General features: G+C 48.1%; 1 protein-coding gene across 2 annotated transcripts; it reads right to left on the bottom strand.

The window, feature by feature from the left end:
• Positions 1–4,577: 4,577 nt before the first annotated feature.
• SALL4 (spalt like transcription factor 4) lies at positions 4,578–21,478 on the bottom strand. Of its 2 annotated transcripts, none has more exons than XM_012766114.3 (4): positions 21,349–21,478; positions 9,456–11,789; positions 8,554–8,834; positions 4,578–5,550 (listed from the first exon to the last, which is right to left on the bottom strand). In XM_012766114.3, the coding sequence occupies exons 1-4, from the start codon at positions 21,476–21,478 to the stop codon at positions 5,131–5,133; spliced, it is 3,165 nt and encodes a 1,054-aa protein (XP_012621568.2). In that variant the 3' UTR covers positions 4,578–5,130. The 2 variants fall into 2 exon arrangements, with proteins under 2 accessions (XP_012621568.2, XP_075849463.1); XM_075993348.1 differs by having other exon boundaries at positions 10,770–11,789.
• Positions 21,479–21,679: the final 201 nt, after the last annotated feature.

Genomic DNA, 21,679 nt, shown 5'->3' with positions numbered 1-21,679 from the left:
TTATAGTAGAGACAGAGGTCTCACTCTTGCTCAGGCTGGTTTCAAACTCCTGACCTCAAGCATCCACCCGCCTCAGCCTCCCAGAGTGCTAGAATTACAGGCGTGAGCCACCGCGCCAGGCCTATGCTATTGCATTTGATGGCCCCTGGTTTACGAGCTCAAAAGCTCCTGCCTCTTCAAGGTAGAGGTGCTGTGCATCTCTGGCTGCCTTGTGACCCAGGTGACTTCCTCTCTGTGTCAACAGATGAACCAGGAGTTGGAGTACATTATGCCCAAGTCAGATAGTTTAGATTTTGAGCCAAACAAAAGAAACAGCAATGTCTACCACACCGAATGCTTACTTTGTCCCAGATTAAGCATTTTCATCATCTCATCTAATCTCACCATAATTCTATAACTCAAATATCACACCCATTTTGCAGATGGAGGTAACAGGTTCTATAAAGTAAATTATCCTGCCCTAGAACACCCAGCAACTGTTGAGCTGGGATTTCTTTCCCAAATGAAATTATCTCATGGTGAACCCATCCTTTACCCCTTGATTTAAAAATGCACCTTTATTATCTAATTTCTTACTGATTTTCTGTTTCTGGACTTACACACATAGTAACACTAGCAAAATTTCCTGTTTGGATTTAAAAGATCTGATGAGTTGTAAACAACAGCTTATGTCACTGTGAGTGTTCCCTTTGAAATTCGGTTGAGAGCTTCCTGTGAACCAGAGGTGCCAACACTTTCCTTCATGCTGTGGTTAGGCAAACCAGTCACCTGGCTCAACCTGCCTTGGGTCAGACATAACTGAATGGAACCTTCCCATACCCTACTTCCTTTCCCCATGCAAAACAGGCTCTGGTGGTGGTGGTGGGGCAACTTAAGGTGGGGGGAGGGGAGTGGAAACTTTTATTCTCAAAAGTCAGCGTGATGGCCGGGCACTCACTCTAGCCTAGGCAACAAAGTGAGACTCTGTCTCAAAAAAAAAAAAAAAAAAAAGTCAGCGTGAAAGGTAAAAATTGTATCACCAAGACTCAGCAAACCTCTTAAATCATCAAGTTCAAAAACACAACTTGGCATACACAGAGCCCATCAAGACACAAGACAGCCAGGTGACCAGTAAGTGCCAGCGCTATGGCAGCTGTATCGCTTGCCTTCTGTGCTCCATAAAACTCAGATAATCGCTAGAAAGTCATGTGTCGGGTAACGACAGGAATATGTTCTCAGAAATGCATCGTTGGGCGATTTCGTCACTGCATGAACATCACGGAGTCCACTTACACAAACCTAGATGTACAGCCCTACAGCACGCCTGGGCTACCTGGCACAGCCTCTCGCTCCTCGGCTGCAAACCTGTACAGCACGTCACTGTGCTGAGTTCCGTGGGCAACCGGAACACGATGGCGTGTGTGTCTAAACACAGCTAAACATAGAAAAGGTACAGTAAAAATAAGGTATTATCACATGGGACTACTGTGATATATATGCAGTCCATCATTCACAAAGTCATGCAGTGCATGACCACGCCACGCAGGTACACTCACTACCTACCCTTTGAAAACTGGCTTCCAAGATTAGCCCTGAAGAAAACAGTACACGCGCACCTCGCAGAGTACACGCTGGGTTGTCATGAAAACAGCAAGCACACAGGAAAAGATTGGTAAATTTTTGCTTTAGCAAGCCCAAGCAGGGATTTACCCTGGAGATAATTCAAATGCAAGAAGTTATTATGCCACAAAGACATTCAAAATTACTCAATAAAGAAGTCTGGGGAGAAAACACCAGCACTGGTGGCAATAGCTGATTAGACACCATTCTTGTATTATTGCAGGTATTTTTTAATACATTAACTGCCGTGTGAATTGTGTTTAACTCATGCTAGTTTTGAACCCGGGGCCTCGTGAAGCATATGTAACTCACACGTCTCTTCACCTTGGGAGCCGAGAGAACTTTTTCGAGTTGCATATAACTCACACACAGAAAATAAGAAATAACAAATTTTTAATTAAATTAGAAAAAGCCATTTTGTTTTCAAAGTTTTTATTCTATTTTTGTAATAAAACACCATGGCCCCAAGGAAGAAAATTTCTTTCTAGTGTGGCAGTCAATGTGTTAAACGATTAGCCAGAAATGGATTTTAGCTTGGAAAGATGCTTAAAAATTGTGGGAGAAGTGAAAACATAATTTTTCACTTAAGTAAAATAATTCTCATACATTTGAATCTAGAAAGTTGTAAAAGTGGCCAGGTGAGGTGGCTCATGTCTGTAATCCTAGCACTCAGGGAGGCCAAGGCTGGAGGATCACTTAAGGTCAGGAGTTCGAGACCAGCCTGAGCAAGAGTGAGACCCCATCTCTACTAAAAAAAAAATAGAAAGAAATTAGCTGGACAACTAAAAATATATAGAAAAAAGTTAGCCCAGCATGGTGTTGCATGCCTGTAGTCCCAGCTACTCGGGAGGCTTGAGCCCAGGAGTCCCGAGGTTGCTGTAAGCTAGGCTCATGCCACGGCACCCTAGCCCAGGAAACAGAACAAGACTCTGCCTCCAAAAAATAAATAAATAAAATAAGTTAATTAACTGTAGGTTAGTATCAAGTGGGAGAAAAGATGAAAACTGTGGCTATTTGGGACGAGGGCCTGTAATCTTAGCACTCTGGGAGGCTGAGCCAGGCAGATCGCCCAAGGTCAGGAGTTCAAGACCAGCCTGAGCAAGAGTAAGACCCTGTCTCTACTGAAAAAGGAAATTAATTGGCCAACTAAAAATATATAGAAAAAATTAGCCGGGCATGGTGGCACATGCCTGTAGTCCCAGCTACTCGGGAGGCTGAGGCAGGAGGATCGCTTGAGCCCAGGAGTTTGAGGTTGCTGTGAGCTAGGCTGATGCCACGGCACTCACTCTAGCCAGGGCAACAGAGTGAGACTGTCTCAAACAAAACAAAACACAACACAAAGAATTCTTAACACGAGATCTACCCTCTCACGATTTTTAAGTGTGTACGTTATTGCTGACTGTGACTGCAGGCACGAATGTGACGCAGAGCCCCAGAGCTTATCCACCTGACCCTCCATTTCTCCCCACTCGCTCGGCGCTCTCCCTTCTAAGCAGTCTGAGATGACGGACAATAGATGCTCTCTGCCAAGTGACTCGTACCAGTTAGAATGTGCTGCGATGCAGGGCAATCCAAGGCGTGTTAAGCCTTCTATGGGCACAAGCAAGTCTCTAACAGAAGTTTCATGCCTTAACCAGAAAAGAAGATGCCAGCCCATGGGTAGAGTTACTTGTAAGTGCCTCAGAAGTGGGACAGGTGTGGCTGTAACCAGATGTGGGTCTTCTGACTCCAGGAACTAGAGGGCGTGGAAGGGGAAGGGATTGTCAAGTAAAGATTCTCAGGTCTAGAGGAGAGGGTACCAGAAAAACTTAACATACACACCTGGTGAGAAATTAAACATTCAAGATTTATTTTCCAACAGTCAGCATCAGCAGGTACAGCTACAGGGGTTTCTCCGTAGATTATACATTCACAAGGCATTATTAGCTCAACAGTGAGAAAGCCACTGGTGTGTTCTATGTAACAATATCCACTTCACAGTGTAAACAGTTACTATTATTGTGTTCACTTATAATTCCAGAAGGAAAGGCACAACTTGGCAAAAAAAAAAAAAAAAAAAGGGGGGGGGGGGGCGGGGAGGAGGGAATCCTAAAGTCAGGTGCAATAACTAACAAACAAAACTTTTGGTTAACAGTCTCGATCCACTTTTTAATAAGGGCCTTCCACAGAGAGGGGAAAGACTTCTCCATCCTTCTCCACCCAAAAGTTAAGGTCCTTCTCTCTCCTCTTTCCTTAAACCGTTAGAGCAACTGTTTCATCATTTGTTCAATATTATTACATGTACAAAAGGAGATTACAAAAACAGGAATCACAAAAAACATCGTGAAGGTCTAGCTGTTCCCATCGGTATTTCGACTCTTAGGTTTAAGACAGGGCCTGGGAATACTTCAGCGGTCATAAAATAGGAAAATAGAGACTATGGCTACCAAAAAAAAAAAAAATCAAATGAGGTAGATAAATTAAAGCTTTCACACCCAGGACTTGCCTGTTCCAACTTTGTAGCCTTCATGAAATACTCGGCGGAGGGGAAAAAAACCTTCATGATTACTTGGCACAAATCACACCAAGGAGATTAAACAACAAAATCAGCATGTGAGCCTGTGATAGGAAACACACCCTTCCGTGAGCTTCTCCTCAAGAATGAAAACCCAGTTCTTCAACAGAGTAGGCACTGGCGAACTAAATTAAGTCACCTGAGATTCCCCGCTCAGGTGCCCACCTCCTCTTGGTGTTCAGGAAGACGAAGGCATCCAGGTAATGTGGGGAGTATTGGCACTCTCGGGGTTCCAAATGAACTGTATTTAAATAAGCAGCAACACACACTTGACTCCCTAAGGACTACAATAAGTCCATTTGAGGGCATCCTACTTAAGGTTCTAAGGTTGAAGGAATTTTATAATTCTACAACCTTAGTTTTTTTTTTTTTTTTAAGTACATTCAAAGAAAAAAAAAAAGAAAAAAAGATGGGGACAGGGGTTGGGGGTATATAAAACAGGTCCCTAAATAGATGACAGATCTTGTCCATTTACCCGCACAGTTGCCATGGAAGTATATAGGGCCCCTCCCCCCCCAAATTAGGCTAAGTAGTTGTCATCTCCACCATGATTCAGTAAGTTCCAACTGTTCTACCTTGAAATAGGTTAACAGTCTTTGGAAAAAGTCACTCCAGGTTGTACAAAGGTTCTATGTATACAGTTTATCACAAGTAACAAAGCTACTTTGCAAGACCCGCTTCTTTCCAAAATTAAAAAAAAAAAAAAATTCTAGTCTGTTGTTTTGGTATGAATTTTTTTTTTTTTTTTTTTGCTTTTTCATTTTTTGCAAAGCAGCATAGTAACAATCGTGATTGTAAGACTGCCCGAGGTTGTGGTCACAACCTTAGTAAACATCATTTGCATATCGTGTAAGAAAAAGAAAACAGGAGGAAGAGATGGGTTCTGTAAGAAAATGGGGGAAAAAAAAAAAAAAAGCAGATTCTAGAGAGATTTCGCTCTGCCTGCATTTCTCCTTCCGTGCCAGTTCTCCTTCCGCTCAGCTGACCGCGATCTTGTTCTCTTCCAGGAAGTGAGGGAACTGGTGTTTGGGAACGCTGTCAGTGGCGCCTGGTTTTTCCAGGTCCGCACTGACACCTGATTGGGAACCATCCATCTTGGAGGCAGGGGCGCTGTTGGCGACGGAGCTGGCCCCCAGGGAAACCGGCAGGGTGGGAATCCCACCGCTCTGGATCACAGAGATCTCGTTGGTCTTCATGGCCAGACCCCCGTTGAGCATGCTGGTGTACTGGTTCCACACGACAGGGTCCATGTTCACCGAAGGGGCCAGGATGTCCTTGGGAAACATTTCTGAGACTCTCTTTCCGTCCGTACCTAACAGGGCCATGGTGTTCTCGATGGCCAGCTTCCGCCCACGGCGCGCCGAGTTATTGTTGGCCCCGTGCGTCATGTAGTGGACCTACGGGAGCAGGACAGAAAGAAAGGCTTCCATCAAAATACAGATTTGGGCCGGGCGTGGTGTGGTGGCTCACGCCTGTAATCCTAGCACTCTGGGAGGCCGAGGCGGGCGGATCGCTCGAGGTCAGGAGTTCGAAACCAGCCTGAGCAAGAACGACACCCCGTCTCTACTAAAAATAGAAAGAAATTAATTGGTCAGCTAAAAATGTATAGCAAAAATTAGCTGGGCATGGTCGCGCATGCCTGTGCCACCTATACAGCAGGCTGAGGCAGAAGGATCACCTGAGCCCAGGAGTCTGAGGTTGCTGTGAGCTAGGCTGACGCCACAGCACTCTAGCCTGGGCAACAGAGTGAGACTCTGTCTCAATAAAAAAAAAATGCAAATTTGATTGCTCTTTGGCAAACTGAAATCAGTCTGCATATGGGTTTAGTTCTCCCTAAGAAGCATTTCAACATACAGATGCTCCTAAACTCATGATGGGACTTTGCCCCAAGAAACCCATTAAGTTGTCCAGCCTACCTTAAACATGCTCAGAACACTCACATTAACTTTCAGTTGGGCAAAGCCATCTAACACCAAGCCTACTTTATAATAAAGCATTGAAAAGCGCGTGTAATTTGTTGAATACTGTACCAAAAGTGAAAAACGGAATAGTTGTATAGGTATCCAAAGACTGGTTTCTCTTTAATGTGGACTGTTTTCCTAAAACTGTCCGTATTTCATGTTTAGAAATTAGATCTCATGTATCATCTGTCCAACATTCCTGCCCAGGGCAACCCAAGAGAAGCTTATATTCTCCAACTGTCTCTGGGTCACCAATCGTATGTGCACTTATGTGAACCCCTATTGTGTGCTGGGCATTATTCCAAATGCTAGAGTTAAAACTTTTGAATATAGAAATCTACGCAGGTAATAAAATTGTACAGAACACAACACACACACTCGAGTACAAGTAGAATAAAAAAAATCTGAGTGACATAAGTAGATCGTAACAATGTCAATATCCTGGTTGTGCCACTCCACTAGTTTTGCAAAAAATGCTACCAATGGGGAAATCCAGGCAAAGTGTACAAGGATGTCTCTGTTATTACTTCTCATCACCTGTGAATCTACAAGTGTTTAAATAAAAATTTCAATTAAATTATTTGTAAGCAAAACAGACCCTGCCCTGATGAAGTTCATACTTTAGTACATCAACGACTGTAATCATTGCTACAGAGAAAAATAAACCTCGCCGGGAAAGACACAGGAGGGAGGTCATGGGAGGAACTGGATGGTATTAACCCAGGGCGGTAGGCAAGGCAAGGCAAGTCTTCTAACACAGAGACCCTACTGCTACCGCTGCCTGTCGCTTCTCCAACCTGGCTGCTTTCCTCAGTTCTTCTCCCTGCCTGGCTTTCAAGTTTTCAAATACTTTCTGGCCTCTTTAACAGTTTAAAAACTCTGTCCGAGGTACCAGGTTTCTCAGGCATTCTCACTTCATCTTTAGTGACATCCTGAGAGGTAAGTAGCTATCATTCCATCGGGCTGGAAGAAAAGTGAGTTGTTAATCTCTAGAAGCTGTCAGTCATTGCCATAAGAAAGGCTACAACAGGCTGGGCATGGTGGCTCCTCCTAGCGCTCTGGGAGGCTGAGGCAGGATGTCTGCTTGAGCTCAGGAGTTCGAGACCAGCCTGAGCAAGAGTGAGACCCCATCTCTACTAAAAATAGAAAAAAATTAGCCAGGCACTGTGGTGTACGTCCCTAGTCCTAACTACTCGGGAGGCTAAGGCAAGAGGATCACTTGAGTCCAGGAGTCTGAGGTTGCTGTCAGCTAGGCGATGCCATGGCACTCACTCTAGCCTAGGCAACAAAGCGAGACTCTGTCTCAAAAAAAGAAAAAAAAAAAAAAAAAGAGAAAACCCACGTTCCCTCTTTCCACCCTGTGTTCCATGCAAGGTGCTTTCTGTCCTTGCATGGGAGATTCCTCCCAGGTGAAAGCTTAGGTGAAATCAATTTATTCTAACAATAATACAGACCACTTTCTTCTGGAGGACCTAGCTGCTCAGTTTTGAAAAGCAATAGCTGATAACCTAGAGGCTTTATTTTTTAAACTCCAGAGGTGTTGTACAATACACACATTTAACTCATGGTTACTTATTTCAACTTGGTAGATTAGGAAAACAAAAACCAATGGAGAGTGGTCAGCAAGTCTAGATGACCATATACCACATTACCTCATACGACAAGTACCATAATACCAAATGCTATGTATGTCTCCAGACTTTACTTCATACATCTCCTTACCTACTCTTCTAAGAAATTATGGTCTCCTAACACTGGAAAGAAAACTACCCACGCTGGACTAAAAGACAGGGGCTTAAAGTAAGCCTCATCCTGCTCCCAGACAGCATCGCTTGTAAAATGCACCATTATTTTACGTGCCACTAAGATTAGAAAAAGCCATTACCCATTACAGTCACAATGCTTTCTTATCCTATTCACTGTGAGAAGCACTCCAACTTGAAATGTTGGAATTGTGAGAAAATATATCTCTTTAAAATATTTTCAAGACCCAGCTAGCTATTATGAGATGTGACTACGTATCCCACATGGTCTTTTTTTTTTTTTTTTTTTTTTTTTGAGACAGAGTCTCACTCTGTTGCCCAGGCTAGAGTGAGTGCCGTGGCGTCAGCCTAGCTCACAGCAACCTCAAACTCCTGGGCTCAAGCGATCCTCCTGCCTCAGCCTCCCGAGTAGCTGGGACTACAGGCATGCGCCACCATGCCCGGCTCATTTTTTCTATATATATATTAGTTGGCCAATTAATTTCTTTCTATTTATAGTAGACACGGGATCTCGCTCTTGCTCAGGCTGGTTTCGAACTCCTGACCTAGAGCAATCCGCCCGCCTCGGCCTCCCACACGGTCTTAACGGAAGGACTCATCCATTGCAGATCACGCCAACAGAGAGGTGCCGCTCAGCACCAGCCCCCGCCCCCGCCGGAAGCCCGGAGGGACCCACCTTCAGGTTGCCCTTGGTGGTGAAGGCCCGCCCACATATGTTGCACACGAAGGGCTTCTCCCCGGTGTGCGTGCGCTCGTGGATCTGCAGCGCGCTGGCCGAGGAGAAGTTCTTCCCGCACCGCGTGCAGCCGTGTTGCTTGGCCTGTCGGCGTGGCTGCGCTGCTAGCAAAGGGGTCATCCCTGGGGACAAGGCTGAGGGTCCCACAAACGTGCCAGGAACTTCGACTTTGACATAGGTTGGCTGGGCTCGGATAAATGCTGAAGGGAGACTGCTTCGACCTGGTATGCAGAAGGAAAAAAAAAAAAACCCAAACCTTTATCTTCCAACACTCATCCATGCTTCAAAACAGAAGCCACCTTTAAACTATGCCCAGACACCATCTTTCTTTGATTCTATGATGCAGGGGTTCCCCTACTTTATCATTAACGACATCAACAGGCACGTCTTAACAGATATGTGCACTTAAAATGGGCTGGCCTTTCTTCCCCTCCAGAGTGATTAATTTGAGAACATTACATTAGGGAGTGGGACCTCAGAATCGAGGAACTATGGCTGGTTTCAGCGGCCAAAGAGCAGTGCCCACTTCCACAAAGGTATTTCTACCAGAATTTACGTAAGATTACCCATGTGTCCCCACGGGGCTCAAAGACAAAAACAAAAACCAACAGAACAAGCATGCAGTCCACACCCATTGCATTAACAGTGTGTATAAAAGCAGGTCCATTACTAGGATAGAGGTAGTTGTTACTTCCCTCTACCCAGAGGTACAGAAGAGCTAACTGCCCTGCAAGAAGGGGCTGCTTCAGATCATACTCTCCGTCTGTAAATTTCAACCCAGGCTCCTTTTTTGATGACCTTGAGCCCAAAACGGACATAAGTTAAATCCAAAGCTCTATCACCTTCCATCTCAGGGCGGCTGTTCTCGGAGCTCTCAGCTCTGCCCCCGGCTTCGGGAGATTTCGACTTGACGCTTTCTGCTTGGCTATTGGCTGGGGACAGTGCCTGGAGGGACGTGGTTTCCATGACGTCTGGACTTCGGCTCTGATACTCCTGGTCTCCCACCAGTGAGGACGAGTCGTTGGTCAAGCCGTCGCTCTCCACAGAACCGTTTTCTCGGCTGCTCTGCCGCTGCAGGCCCAAAGGGGCAGGACCCGCTCTCCCGGGGGCATCTAGCGGTGCCATCATAGCGAACCCCAGAGTGGGCGATGCAGACTGGACGCTGGTGACAGGCCCGGGGACCTTCAAGGAGCTACTGGGGCCCTCCTGAGAGCTGACCTCATCCACATCGATGCTTTCAACAATGTCGTCTTGGCAGACGGCGCTCACGTTGTTGCCATTCTCACTGACCATCCCGGGTTCGGGACCCGTAAAGTCACAAGGATTCTCCGGCAGGGGAGTGTTGGGAATCTGGCCGCCCATGTGCATGCGGATGTGCTGCTGCAGCATCACGGCGTTGGTGAACTTCTTCTGACAGATGGGGCACGAATGCTGCGTCTTGACGGACGTGTTGGTCCGGTGAACCCCGAGGTGCGTCTTCAAGTTGCCTTTGGTGGAAAAGGCTCGGCCACAGATCTTACACTGGAACGGCCTCTCCCCGGTGTGGGTGCGGTAATGCATCTTGAGGGAGCTTTGGCAGCTTAGGACTCGGTGGCAAATGAGACATTCGTTGGGGTCGGTGGTGGCCTTGTCGATGTTCTCCACCAGCTGCTGCAATTTCAGGGTCTCCGACCCTGGCTCGGGGGTCCCACTCCCTTGGAAGCCACCAACCCTTGGGGAATTATGGTTTGGCCCCACCCCAGGGAGTGTGGGTCCACCCTCACTTTCCGGAGAAGGCCCGGGCTGCAGGTCGTTGGGCAATGGGCCACCCATGAGTTCCTTTGGGTTAGTCCCTGAAGAGAGATTTTGAGGTAGCCCTACAGAGGGGGTTACAAGGACAGGTTTGCTGTCTAGAGAGAGACTGGACTCGTCTACAGGGACAGGTACAGCGAGTGCATAGGGGACGCCATTTCCTGCCGCCATTTTGTCCTGGAACTCGGCAAACAGCTGGGGGTTTGCCTTCACCTGGGGGTGTCGGTGAAAGTGCACCTTGAGGTTGCCCTTGGTGGTGAAGCGATGACCACAGACCGTGCACACGAAGGGTCTCTCTCCAGTGTGGGAGCGGAGGTGGATCTGCAAGGAGCTATCAGTCCCAAAAACCTTGCTACAGTACTTACACTTGTGCTTGTAGAGGAGGGCCTCGTCTTTGGGTTTGACATCCACCGCGGAGATGTTCGGTGGCTTCCCTTTCCCTTTCTTGGACGGGTCTAGTGCCACCGTGGAGAAAGGACTCTGGAAGAACACCGAGCCCGGGGTCTGAGGGAGCAAAGCACCCGGGAGGCGAGACATGACATTCGGGAGCACCCTGGTCCCATCCGGCTTCAGTGCAAAGGGCGTCAGCCCCGGGGACAGAGAGCTGGCAGTGGAAGGGATGTTGGCATGAGGTAGCTTGGCTTGTTTCAAGGCGTCCAGAGACAGACCTTGGCTTCCAGCTTTCTGGCTGAGCAAAGCCACGGCCGCAGAAACCTGCTGGGACACGTGGCTGCCCACGGTCTTCAGGCTGTCGGCCCCGGCCCCGCCCGAGTGGAGGGCGTGGGCGGCCCACATGTTCACCTGCACGCGGATCTGCTCGGTGAGCTGGATCTGCTGGAGCTGCTGCTGCTGCAGACACAGGATCTGCTCCAGGACCCACGGGATGCTGTTGGCCCCGGGCACGGGGGCGGGCAGTGCGTCCGCGCTCCGCTGATTCACCGCCACCTTGGTGCCCCGGAGTGCCTGCAGAGTCACATTAGTGTTGGCCACTTTGCCTTTGGGTAGATAGCTTATGTCCTGGGGCGTGGGTGGCAGCGCCGTCTCTGTCTTTAAGTACACCACCGACTCCACACCCGGCTTCTCCTTCACGTCCCCTGAGCTGCCACCGTGCTCCCTGGGACCGTCCTTACTGCTCGGACTGGGTGGCTGGTGACTCAGCACAGCTCCGGAGAAGTCTTCTGAAGGCACCGGCCCCTCGCTGTCATTCATGATGAGGACAGGTGGACTTTTAGTGCAATTTTTCTTATGCTCCAAGAACTCGGAGACGCTGAAGAACTCGGCACAGCACTTCTCGCAGACGTGCGTCTCCTCCCGGCGCAGCCGCTTGGCCGCCGCTTCCTCCCCGCCGGCTTCCTCATCGTGCCCTGGGGGGTTCATTGGAGCACCTGCGACAAGAGAGAAAAAGCTAAGAACTGTGCCCCTCATGAGAGTCCGGGGGAAGAATCCCAGCTCACAAGCTAACAGAGGTCTTAGTTATCCGTCGGAACAGGCAGGAGGTAGCGTGAGGGAAACAGAGTCGTCCAAGAGCATGAACGCACGAACGAAGCCCTTCAGCTGCTGCCGGGTGTCCCTCCCCTCCCCCGAAAAGATATGGCCACGTCTTAACCCCAACCCCGCATCTGTGCATGTGACCTTATGTGGACAGGATCCTTGCAAATGTCAGTTGGCCCCAAACTCGATGCCTGGCATCCTTACAAGAGAAAGGAAATGGAGATTTGAGACGGAGACGGAGAATCAGGCCGTGTGAAGATGGAGTTAGCGGCTATGAGCCAGGCATGGCTGGAAGCCAACTGAGGGTAACAGGTGAGATTCTCTCCTAGATCCTCTAGAGCAGCCGTCCCCAACCTTTCTGGCACCAGGGACTTGTTCCATGGAAGACAGTTTTTCCACGGGACAGCGGGGCACGGTGGAGCTCTGTCTGAGGCACGGGGCTTGGGGGCCGCAGCTCTAGAAGGAACCAACCCTGCTAACGCCTGAATTTTAAATGTCTGGTCTTCATAACAGTGAGAGAATAGATGTCTACTGTTTTAAGCCATCCAGTTTGTAGCAGTTTGTGATAGTAGCGTAGAAAGTACACATAACTTGTTAAAATAATTCCTGTCCAAACCCTGTGCACCCCACCCAGAGCTAGCTTGCAAAGACAAATGGATTTCACGCAGTCAATAAAAAGGACATTGGAAACCTGCTCAAATAATAGCTGTTGGTCTCCCTCCTGGGCCCACTGAAAGTGAAATCGCAGCAAACCATTCATTCAACCAGTGTAATGACCACCTACCTGCCAGGGACCATAAAAGTTTGAAGGTGCCAACAATTCTGATGGCAGTACTAAACTCACTTGAAAGGTGGAGAGCACCACACCGCGTGAATTCAGATAGGAAGGCCAAGAGAGAGATTCCTAGGAATAAATTCATAGATGGGAAAACATCGCGCGGGTGGCGGGGGTTGAGGGGAAGATTGCAACGTTTAAGAAAGATATGATCATAGAAAAAGACTTCAGTTATCTTCCAAGTCATGAAAAACCCCACTGAAGAGTCTTCACAGTTAGGGCATTAAAATCAAACAAAGCCTTACTCCTAAAACTGATTGATCCATCGATTTCTTTTATAACCTGGGCCTATTGGCTTTAGGGTTACTGCTAGCCTCTGTGTTCTATCTAACTCCTTCTCGGGCCTGCCCTGAGCTTTTGCCAGAAGCTTGAGGTCCTTTGCATGAGAAGCCTGGGGAAGTCTCAGGAAGTCACCCCATTGTTCTCACCTCCCTGCTGTGCCCTGGTACACCCCCCATCACTAAAAAGCCCACTGGAGCTTGGGGCTTCAGGACAAAGACCTGGGCATCTCAGAGCCTATGAATCTAAACCACACAGACAGTCACGCAGGTATACAGCAATCTAGGTATGAAGAAGGGTATTTTTGGCAGAAATAATTTTTTTTTTTTGAGACAGAATCTCACTCTGTTGCCCAGGCTAGAGTGCCATGTCGTCAACCTAGCTCACAGCAACCTCAAACTCCTGGGCTCAAGCGATCCTACTGCTTCAGCCTCCTGAGTAGCTGGGACTACAGGCATGGACCACCATGCCTGGCTAATTTTTTTTCTATGTATTTTTAGTTGGCCAATTAGTTTCTTTCTATTTTTAGTAGAGATGGGGTCTCACTCTTGCTCAGGCTGGTTTTGAACTGACCTTGAGTGATCCACCTGCCTCAGCCTCCCAGAGTGCTAGGATTATAGGCATGAGCCACCATGCCTGGCCTAGAAATAAATGTTGACAGTAGCAAAGTAAATTTTGTTCTGCCCATAGTACAAAGATTATGTATTATTTCTATATGCCACAAAAGTGAAAAAAAAAAAATAGGTTGCAGAACAGTATATAAACAAAACACGACCATTTTGTTTAAAACAAAGCCAGCACTTGAAAAGTACAAATGCATGGTGAAAAGCCCAGGAAGCGGTCCCACCACTGTAAAATACATTATTACTTTTTAGGTTAGCAAACTAGCATATTTTATCTTTCAACTTCTTGCGTGATTATGCTTCTTAAAACCATGGACTTTTTTGGGCTGAACAATTCACCAACAGTTTGGAGGAAGAACTACTCTTAAAGCATGGCCTTAATAAACTGTTAATCTTTACTAATTTCAGACTGGGTAAATAACATAAAGATTTTTGTGAGTTGGGGGTAGGCCAGGGCCAATCTAGCTATCGTCTATCAGTAACAGTGCAGATATAGTAAGAAGATCTACTAAATGCGCATAATCGAATGGCAACCTCATAAAATAGATGCCTGGATTAAGTAAAGTTATCAGTTTAACCAGGACTGCTGAGGACAATGACTTGCAGTCATGCCATGCCTAACTCATTCAACAATACAGCTTACCTCCTGCTGTGTGCAAGGCATCGGCCAAGGGCCCAACGGTGAAAAGATAAGCCTAATATCTCCTGTAATTCAGGCGGTGCACTCCCAGATGCCCCAAACTACAGTCATTCAATTCCATTAAATAGCAACCCCATTTAATGAATGGAAAAACTGAGACTCTGAGAAGGGATCTGCCCAAGGTAACACAATTAGAAATTAGTGACAGATAACTTTTTTTTTTTTTTTTGCCTTCCTGCAGATAACTTTGGAACACTTACTATATGCGTGCCAGGGGCAATTCTACACAATTTATGTTATTAACGACTCTAGAAGACAGGGACTATTTCCCTATTTGACAGAGGGGAAAACTGAGGCACAGAGGATAGTACCTTCCCCAAGGTAACACACATGGCAAACAGCATGTGGTGCCCAGACCCTCTATCTTAACCCTTTCTATGCTGCCCATCACATTCCTTCTGTTAAGACTGCAACTATCTCTCCTTCCACAGAAACCCTAAGCAGGACAGGAAAGCCAGGGAGGTGGGGTTGGTTAGGAAGGGGTGAGAGTAGAACACTTATTACTGTCTTGTTTCTGGAACTTCCAGAAATCACTCTAAAAGAGTTAGGATGCAATGCACCCCTGCTACACTTCCAGGTAGAGTTCTGGTCATAGGTACAAGTACAAAACCCTTCTTAAGGTGCCAGTACTGCTCCGACTCAGCCCTATTTCAAAAGTTAAAAATACTTGTTAATTCTTAGAACCCTGGGAACTATTTTCAGGGAACCCCCAATTTCCAGATAAATAGTATAATATCTATCTGTTCGATTTCCCAAGACTTGAAATGGGTGTTACCCTGCACAATCTTTCTGGAAAGGCAATCTTGGCAACTATGTGTCCAGAATTTTAAAAAGTGAAACCTTTAAAAAAGTTTCTCTTGTGGGGGAAATACACACTTTTGGTAGGTGTATAAATGGATACAGCTTTTACAGGGAGGGATCTGGCAACATCTTGATTTTAGTGCAATCTCCCTTTGACTCAGCAGTTCCTGTGTTAGGAATTATCTCTCTGTCACACAAGGATATTTCTTGCAGCATTTCTTATACCAACAAACAGCAACAACAAAAACAGATGCACCCTCATCTGTCAGCAAGTTTTTGGTTAAATAAATTAGGGTACAGATGTATCTATAATGTCCTATCATGTGTGTTTGCACGAAAAGATATAAATATATACATGGAAATTTTGAAATGATAAAGGAGAAACTGTTGCTGGTCTCCACCTCCAGGAGAGCGGGCCTGAAGACTAGAAGAGAGGAACTCTATAAACTGTGTATACTTTTGTACCAGAGCTGCTTCTTTTAAATCAGCATCAAAAGCCCCCCAGAAAGCAAAGCCATCTCCTTAGTCAAGCAGGATCTCTTTAATCTGCCCTTTGTCTCAGCTCCTCTGCTTATGGAACTCTTTAATAAAGCCCATGCAAAAATGTTAACCACTCCATCCCACATGTTAAGGGCCAAAGCTATCCACTGCCACCACCCTCCGCAAACAAGGACAAAAACCTACACTTCAGACTCTTGTCCCTTTAAGTCATTTATCTTCCTAGCCACATAATGAAACAAGTATCTTTGTTCCCATTTTGCTGATGTGGGAAACTGAGGCTCAGAAATAATTAAATGGCTCAAAAAGACATACTGTTAGCTAGAATGCAGGAGCTCAAGTACCAGATTCTTAGATACTATTTTAAAAGAGCACTACAATGAGCGCCCCAATTCACAACTGTTTCTTCTACAGCAGAGTTTTCCCAAACTTTTTTTTTTTCATTTCACCCCTTTATGGACACTTTTCATTTTTTTCCTAATCGCCTCTCCCCATGATATTTTAATATCACATATTGCATACATTGATTACTGTGGTCGGCCACAATCCATTGTAATATCAATAAATGTTTTGTCCCTTTCCCCAAAAAACAATTTTCATCCCCTTAGGGGCAATATCCCTTGATTGAAATCGCATGTTCTATAAGCAGGCGTTTTTAAACTAGGGTCTATGAAATTAGGTAAGAAAAAAAGTTTATATCTTCACTAAGCTGAAGTAAAACTTCAACATTTCTTTCCATCAGGAACGTAAGCAGCACATCTCAGTGGTCTTAGCAGAAACCGTGACTTCTGTCATCAATAGAAACCACGAACATTTTATATGCTGCTATGGTTGTTTTGCATGACTTGGAAATTTTGGTGGACAGGCTGTTAGATTTCGTTATTTACTGTGCTAATAAAGAGGCACATATTCCTGAGTCATAAATGTTTTCATTTTTGATAACTATATTTAAATGAAATGTATTTTATATATCTAGACGTACCATGTTGAGAAGGGATCTATGGCACAAAAAAGGTTAAGCTCCCCTACACTAGAAGGGGCCAGCAGTTCCCAAGAGTGATTTACAGCCCGAATACCAGCTTGCTTTCCCTGTATATACAAGCTCACCTCTCCTGTAGCCTCGAAGCAATACCAGCAACATCCCACTTGAGTCTTAAAACAGCAGCAGCTCTGTTTGCTTGTGCAGTAAAAACTACTTCTACATCCAGACCACCGCTGGCAAATACTCGAACCGTATTTGCCAAGGAGTAAGAAGATTCTGTTATGAGCAATTGTAGGGCATGCGCTTAAGTTAACCCAAAAGGAAGAAAAGCAAAGTTCAGATGGGATTACACAGCAACTAGTTCTTCCATCCCTCTACCCCACCCCCACCCCGAATTTTAGGAATGTTATCTCTCAGCATCTAGTTATCCAATAAGTTGGAAGAATGCAGTAAACCCAGCAGGGGTCTTAGATTCAATCACTGCCAAATGGATAGAAAATACTCTTACTATTGTATAGGAAGAAAGTCCATCTACTAGAGGCCAATTAAATTGTGGAGACACTAAAATGCTTTAAAAATAAAACCTGTATATCTTGATAAAAAGTATTATGACTCAAGCTTATCTTTTTTTCATTAAAAGAACTACAAGGAGCAGATTATCTGAAGCACACAATGTCTTCCACACTCCCCACCCCCAGGATAATTGCTTACCAAAAAAACAAAAGGAAATTATGTCCTGAAGTACTGAACCAGTCGAAAGAAAGCACCCTTTTATCAGTTTAATTTTAACACTTCAGTAGAAAGCCTTTAACTTAATTCATAGATGGCAAATTAGACCTGAAATTTAAGTTTCTACTTAATTAAGATGGGGGGGGGAGGAAAGTTTCAAAGAGCCTTGGATCAAAATTCTGGGAGTCTGCTAAAAAGGAAAAAAGAGTAAAAGGCTCAAACGAGGCTTTATAGCTTTATATCCGCTAAGTCTCTCTGCTATCAAGGTTGTAGAGATGTGTCCCATTCTGCCCAACTGGAGCCCAAGCAGGTCTGTAAACTCCATGAGGGCAGGGGCTTTTGCTGCCTCCTTCCTCTCTGGCAGAGGCCCCTTGAACAAAGGGTGCCACAGACATAAAATTTGTTGGGGAAAAAAATGGATTGTGGTGACTGGCAATGCAGTTCTGGTCTACATTTAGTGGTCTTTAAAAATCTTTAGTGTTTTTTTTTTTTTTTAAATAACGAAAAGTACAACAGGTTTACGGTGATAAGAAAGGGAACATCTTCAACTCTTTCATCATTTTTCCCAGGGCAGTAAGGCCCAGAGAAATCAAGTAAAAGCAAACATTATTTTATTTCCAACTTGCTTCCCTGGGACCACTTAATCTAAAGCTTGCAAAGACCCATCTCGACATTTAAAAAAAAACGGTGGAGGAGAGATCAGCAAACCCAACTCAACACTAAACATGGCTCCCTCATCAAAGAAAAACAGAAAACTGCCATCAGGATTGTAAAAACAACTCCTTGGATTCACAGCAAGGCTAAAACCAAGCTGGACAAGGCACCAGGCAAAGCCATTTCACAACCAGGTGTTGCAAGTTACTCTAAAATGGGTTAACAATACAATCCCAACACACAGTAAGCCTTCTATAGCTGAAATTATCTAAAACAGTGTGTTTTTTATCACCCCTGTATAGAGGAAGAACCCAAAAGCTCACAAAAATCAAGCTGGTCTCAAGGGCGCACAGCTGAAAGTCACACAACCGGACTGGAATGCGGCTCCCACTCTGCAACTTTACCAAAAAACCTAACTTCCCAGGCACCAACCCTACTTTTCACGTTTTTAAAAGAAAATACTAATTTTATTTTTATTTACTTATTTTTTCCCTCCCTCCCCTGAAAAATACTAATTTTATACCCTGCCTCCTAAGGTTAGGGTGGTCCCCCAAGCCCCAACCCAGGAGGAAGGCCGCAGGAATGACAAAGTATCATTTCCTTGTGCACTGGAGTGTGCTCTGCATTATTACCGCGAGGGGATGCATTTTACAACGCAATTTATTTTTAATCAACAAAAGGGGCCGTGGGCAAACTGCAGCCCCTCTCCCTATGGGAACCCAGATGAAGTCTAACAGAGAAAGTTGGCCTGAGACGTTAACCAATGCCCAAATCCTTCCAACCAGCGCAAGTCATTTTCAGTCGAGAAACCGGAGCTAGTAAGCTATCTGAAATTTGTGAAACGTAATCGTCGATGTTTGTAATCCAGTTTAGCACAATGGGCATTTGAAACTCTTTTGAGAAAATGCTAATTTCCCCGTAAGTAGTGTTAGCCTCCCCGACCACCTGCAGATTTTTTGATCTGCTAATTGATCGCCAGACATCATTTTCCTCCCCCCAAAAACTGCATTCTCCAATGGCTTTGCAAAAGAAAGCCAGCCAAATCTTAATTTTCAAAGTTATAGTTATCCTGTATACAGGCAAGCTGATCGAACGCACGCAGCTAACACACAGCCATTGGAAACCTACTGCTTGGGCAAACAGCCTTCGGTCCCAAGGCGGCCACCGGAGGCTCTGCAAACACATCGTAGGATCGAGGAATTCTCTCCAAGAATTCCAAAGACTTAGCAAAGACGAGCGGGCACCGACGGCGACCGCGCAGGCCAGGGGCGCCCACCGTCGGCCCGGCCCGGCCCAGGGCTCTCCATTCGCGCAACCCGTCCCACCCACCAGGTGTGAGCCAGTACCTGCGAAGGGACCCGCCTCCCGGCAGAGGGCTCGGCTGCACGATGGGCCTCCAGGGGGCGCCCGCGCGCAACCCGGCCGGCCGGTCCGCGGCGACCCGGGGGATCAATAGCGAACTCCCTTCCCGAACGCGGTGGGAGCGCACGGCCAGGCCCGAGGTCCTGGCCCAGCGCAGGTCCACTCTGATCTCAAACTCCAACCGCCGTTAATTTCAGAAGCCCTCCCGTAACGAGCACACTCGGGTCACCCACCGAGGTGCCAAATCACCAGAAGCCCCACTTCGGCGCGCCCACCCAAAAGGCAGGGGGAAGGGGAGGTCAGCGCAGGACCAGGGGAGGGGTCAGAGCCAGGAGCTCGCCCCTCCTCTCGGGAGGAAGCAGGCGGGCCGAGGGTTAACCCTTTTGTTCCAGGTGGGCCCGGCGACCGAGCCTCCACGCTCCCCTCATCCCCCCACCCCCCCACCCGGGCACAAAGAGAGTCCATCCCGGCCGCCGGGCCCCAGGAGTCGCCGCCCTGGCCACCGCGCGCCCCGAAAGCGCACAGCCGCCCCTCGGCCACGCCGAGCCTTCTAATCTGCCCTGGAAAAAGTGTTATTTAGGGGAAATGGGGGATTTCATTTATCTACTATAAATGTGGGGAATGTATTAACATTCTCTCCTCGACAAAAAGGGGAGGGAACGGTAGCCAAAAAGTAGCGCCCGTCGTCTCAGGAAAAGCAGGGCGCCGGAGTCGGGCTCGGGACGCGCGGGGCTGCGGCGCGCGCCTCTCCGCGGCGGGGCAGCTGGAAAGCAGGCGGGGAGCCCGGGGAAGCCACGAACGAGACCCGAGACGGGGTTAAAGTGCCCCCTCCCCCCACGCGTATGCTAAAAACTTATCAGGCGACAATTTGGCGGGCCGGGCCGGAGAGGAGATAGTGGGAAATCCACTCGCTCCGAGAACCTCGGCGGCTAAGCGATTAAGTAGGAGGGGAGCGAGCCCCGCCGCTCCCGGCCCGGCCGGGGTCCCGAACTCCTCTCGACCCGGGGGACGCTCGGCGCGGACGCGTGGGCCGGGTCAGCCGCGACCGCCCAGCCCTGGCCCGACCTCTCCCCTTTCACCCCCGGGGCGCGAGTTTGGAGATCCCGGCGCCCCAGGAAAGCCGCGCGGAACGCGAGAACGGGGCTCCCCGGCGGGGCTGCGCGCGCCCACCTCCCCGGCCCCCCGGCTCGCACCCCTCGGGCCGGCCGCGGTTATTTTTAGGAAGTCGGAAATCAAAGATGGCTGGAGGTCAGGCCCCGAAAGGTTAGGGCGAAGATCGGCAGGCGGCGCAGCCCGGAGAGAAAAGGCGAAAACCAAAAAAAAAAAAAAAAGAAATGTTTTAAGAAGGAAAATATCGTGCTCTCCTCCCCCACCTCTCCGGACCTTCCAGTCCGCTCCGCAGCGCGGGTGGCCCGCACCCCCAGCTCCCGAGGGTGGGGAGAGGTCGCGCCCCCTCCCCCCTTGGCCCGGGAGGGGCGCGACCAACAGATCGCCCTCCTCCGGGGGTCTTCCTGGGGTGCGCCCCTCCTCCAGCCCCCTAGAAAAGCCCTCGAGGGGTGGTGCAGAGGGTGGGGAGCCCTGGGGTTCTTTCTTTTAAAAGCGGCGCAAGGGAGGGGGGACCTAAGTCACAATGGGGGGGGCCACTAGCGAGGGGAGTGGAAGCGATTAAGAGAGGGCCAGAGGACAAGGAGAGGGAAACCTTTCAGGAGTGAGGGGGACAGAGGAGAGGGTGGGGGCCAACTTTGCAATGAGATGGAGAGAGCCGGGGGTGCAACTTCCACGAGAGGAAAGAGAAGAAAGTGTGTAATTTGCAAGGGCGCGCGGGGGCGGGGGTCCGCGGAGAACGAGGCTGCCGCCTCTCCCCGCTGGAACCGGACCCCAGACCCCCGCCGCAGAGCGTGCGCTGGACGCCGCCCGCTCCCCGGAGCCCGCGCCCTCGAGGATCCCGCGCGCGTCCGGGAAGCTCCCCTCCCCGCGCGGGCGCCCCGGCCCCGCTCACCCGGCTCCCCCGCCGCTGGGGCCGCATCTGCGAACTCCGGCGTCGGCTGCAGCGGCTGTGGCTCGCCCTGGTCCTCCTCCGAGTTGATGTGCTGGGGTTTCGCCTGCTTGCGCCTCGACATGGTGCGAGCATCGGGGCGCCGGGACAGCCGCGGTTATTTGCGCTCTCCGCCACAAATTCCTGGAGTTGGGAAATTTACCCCCCTTCGGCCGGAACGCGCATGTCCCAGTAATTATTATTATCAATAATGCATTGCGATTTATCATGAGCCCTGACAGCTGATTGGCCTGGGTCCAAGACCTCAGAGATCATTTAAATAAGC

The sequence above is a fragment of the Microcebus murinus genome, chromosome 16 (assembly GCF_040939455.1).
Source record: "Microcebus murinus isolate Inina chromosome 16, M.murinus_Inina_mat1.0, whole genome shotgun sequence".
Classification (NCBI taxonomy): Eukaryota; Metazoa; Chordata; class Mammalia; order Primates; family Cheirogaleidae; genus Microcebus; species Microcebus murinus.
The sequence above is the reverse complement of the archived record's forward strand: the minus strand, read 5'-3'. Positions and strand labels throughout refer to the sequence as shown.

What these genes read in the sequence shown, in the direction of transcription:
- SALL4 (XM_012766114.3), bottom strand. Translation starts at nt 21,478, where the DNA reads ATGTCGAGGCGCAAGCAGGCGAAACCCCAGCACATCAACTCGGAGGAG. An exon ending in GGGGGAGCCGGGTGAGCGGG is followed by an intron (nt 11,790 to 21,348) that starts GCCGGGGCGCCC and finishes CTCTTGTCGCAG; the next exon opens with GTGCTCCAATGAACCCCCCA. An exon ending in CAGCCGCCCTGAGATGGAAG is followed by an intron (nt 8,835 to 9,455) that starts GTGATAGAGCTT and finishes TCTGCATACCAG; the next exon opens with GTCGAAGCAGTCTCCCTTCA.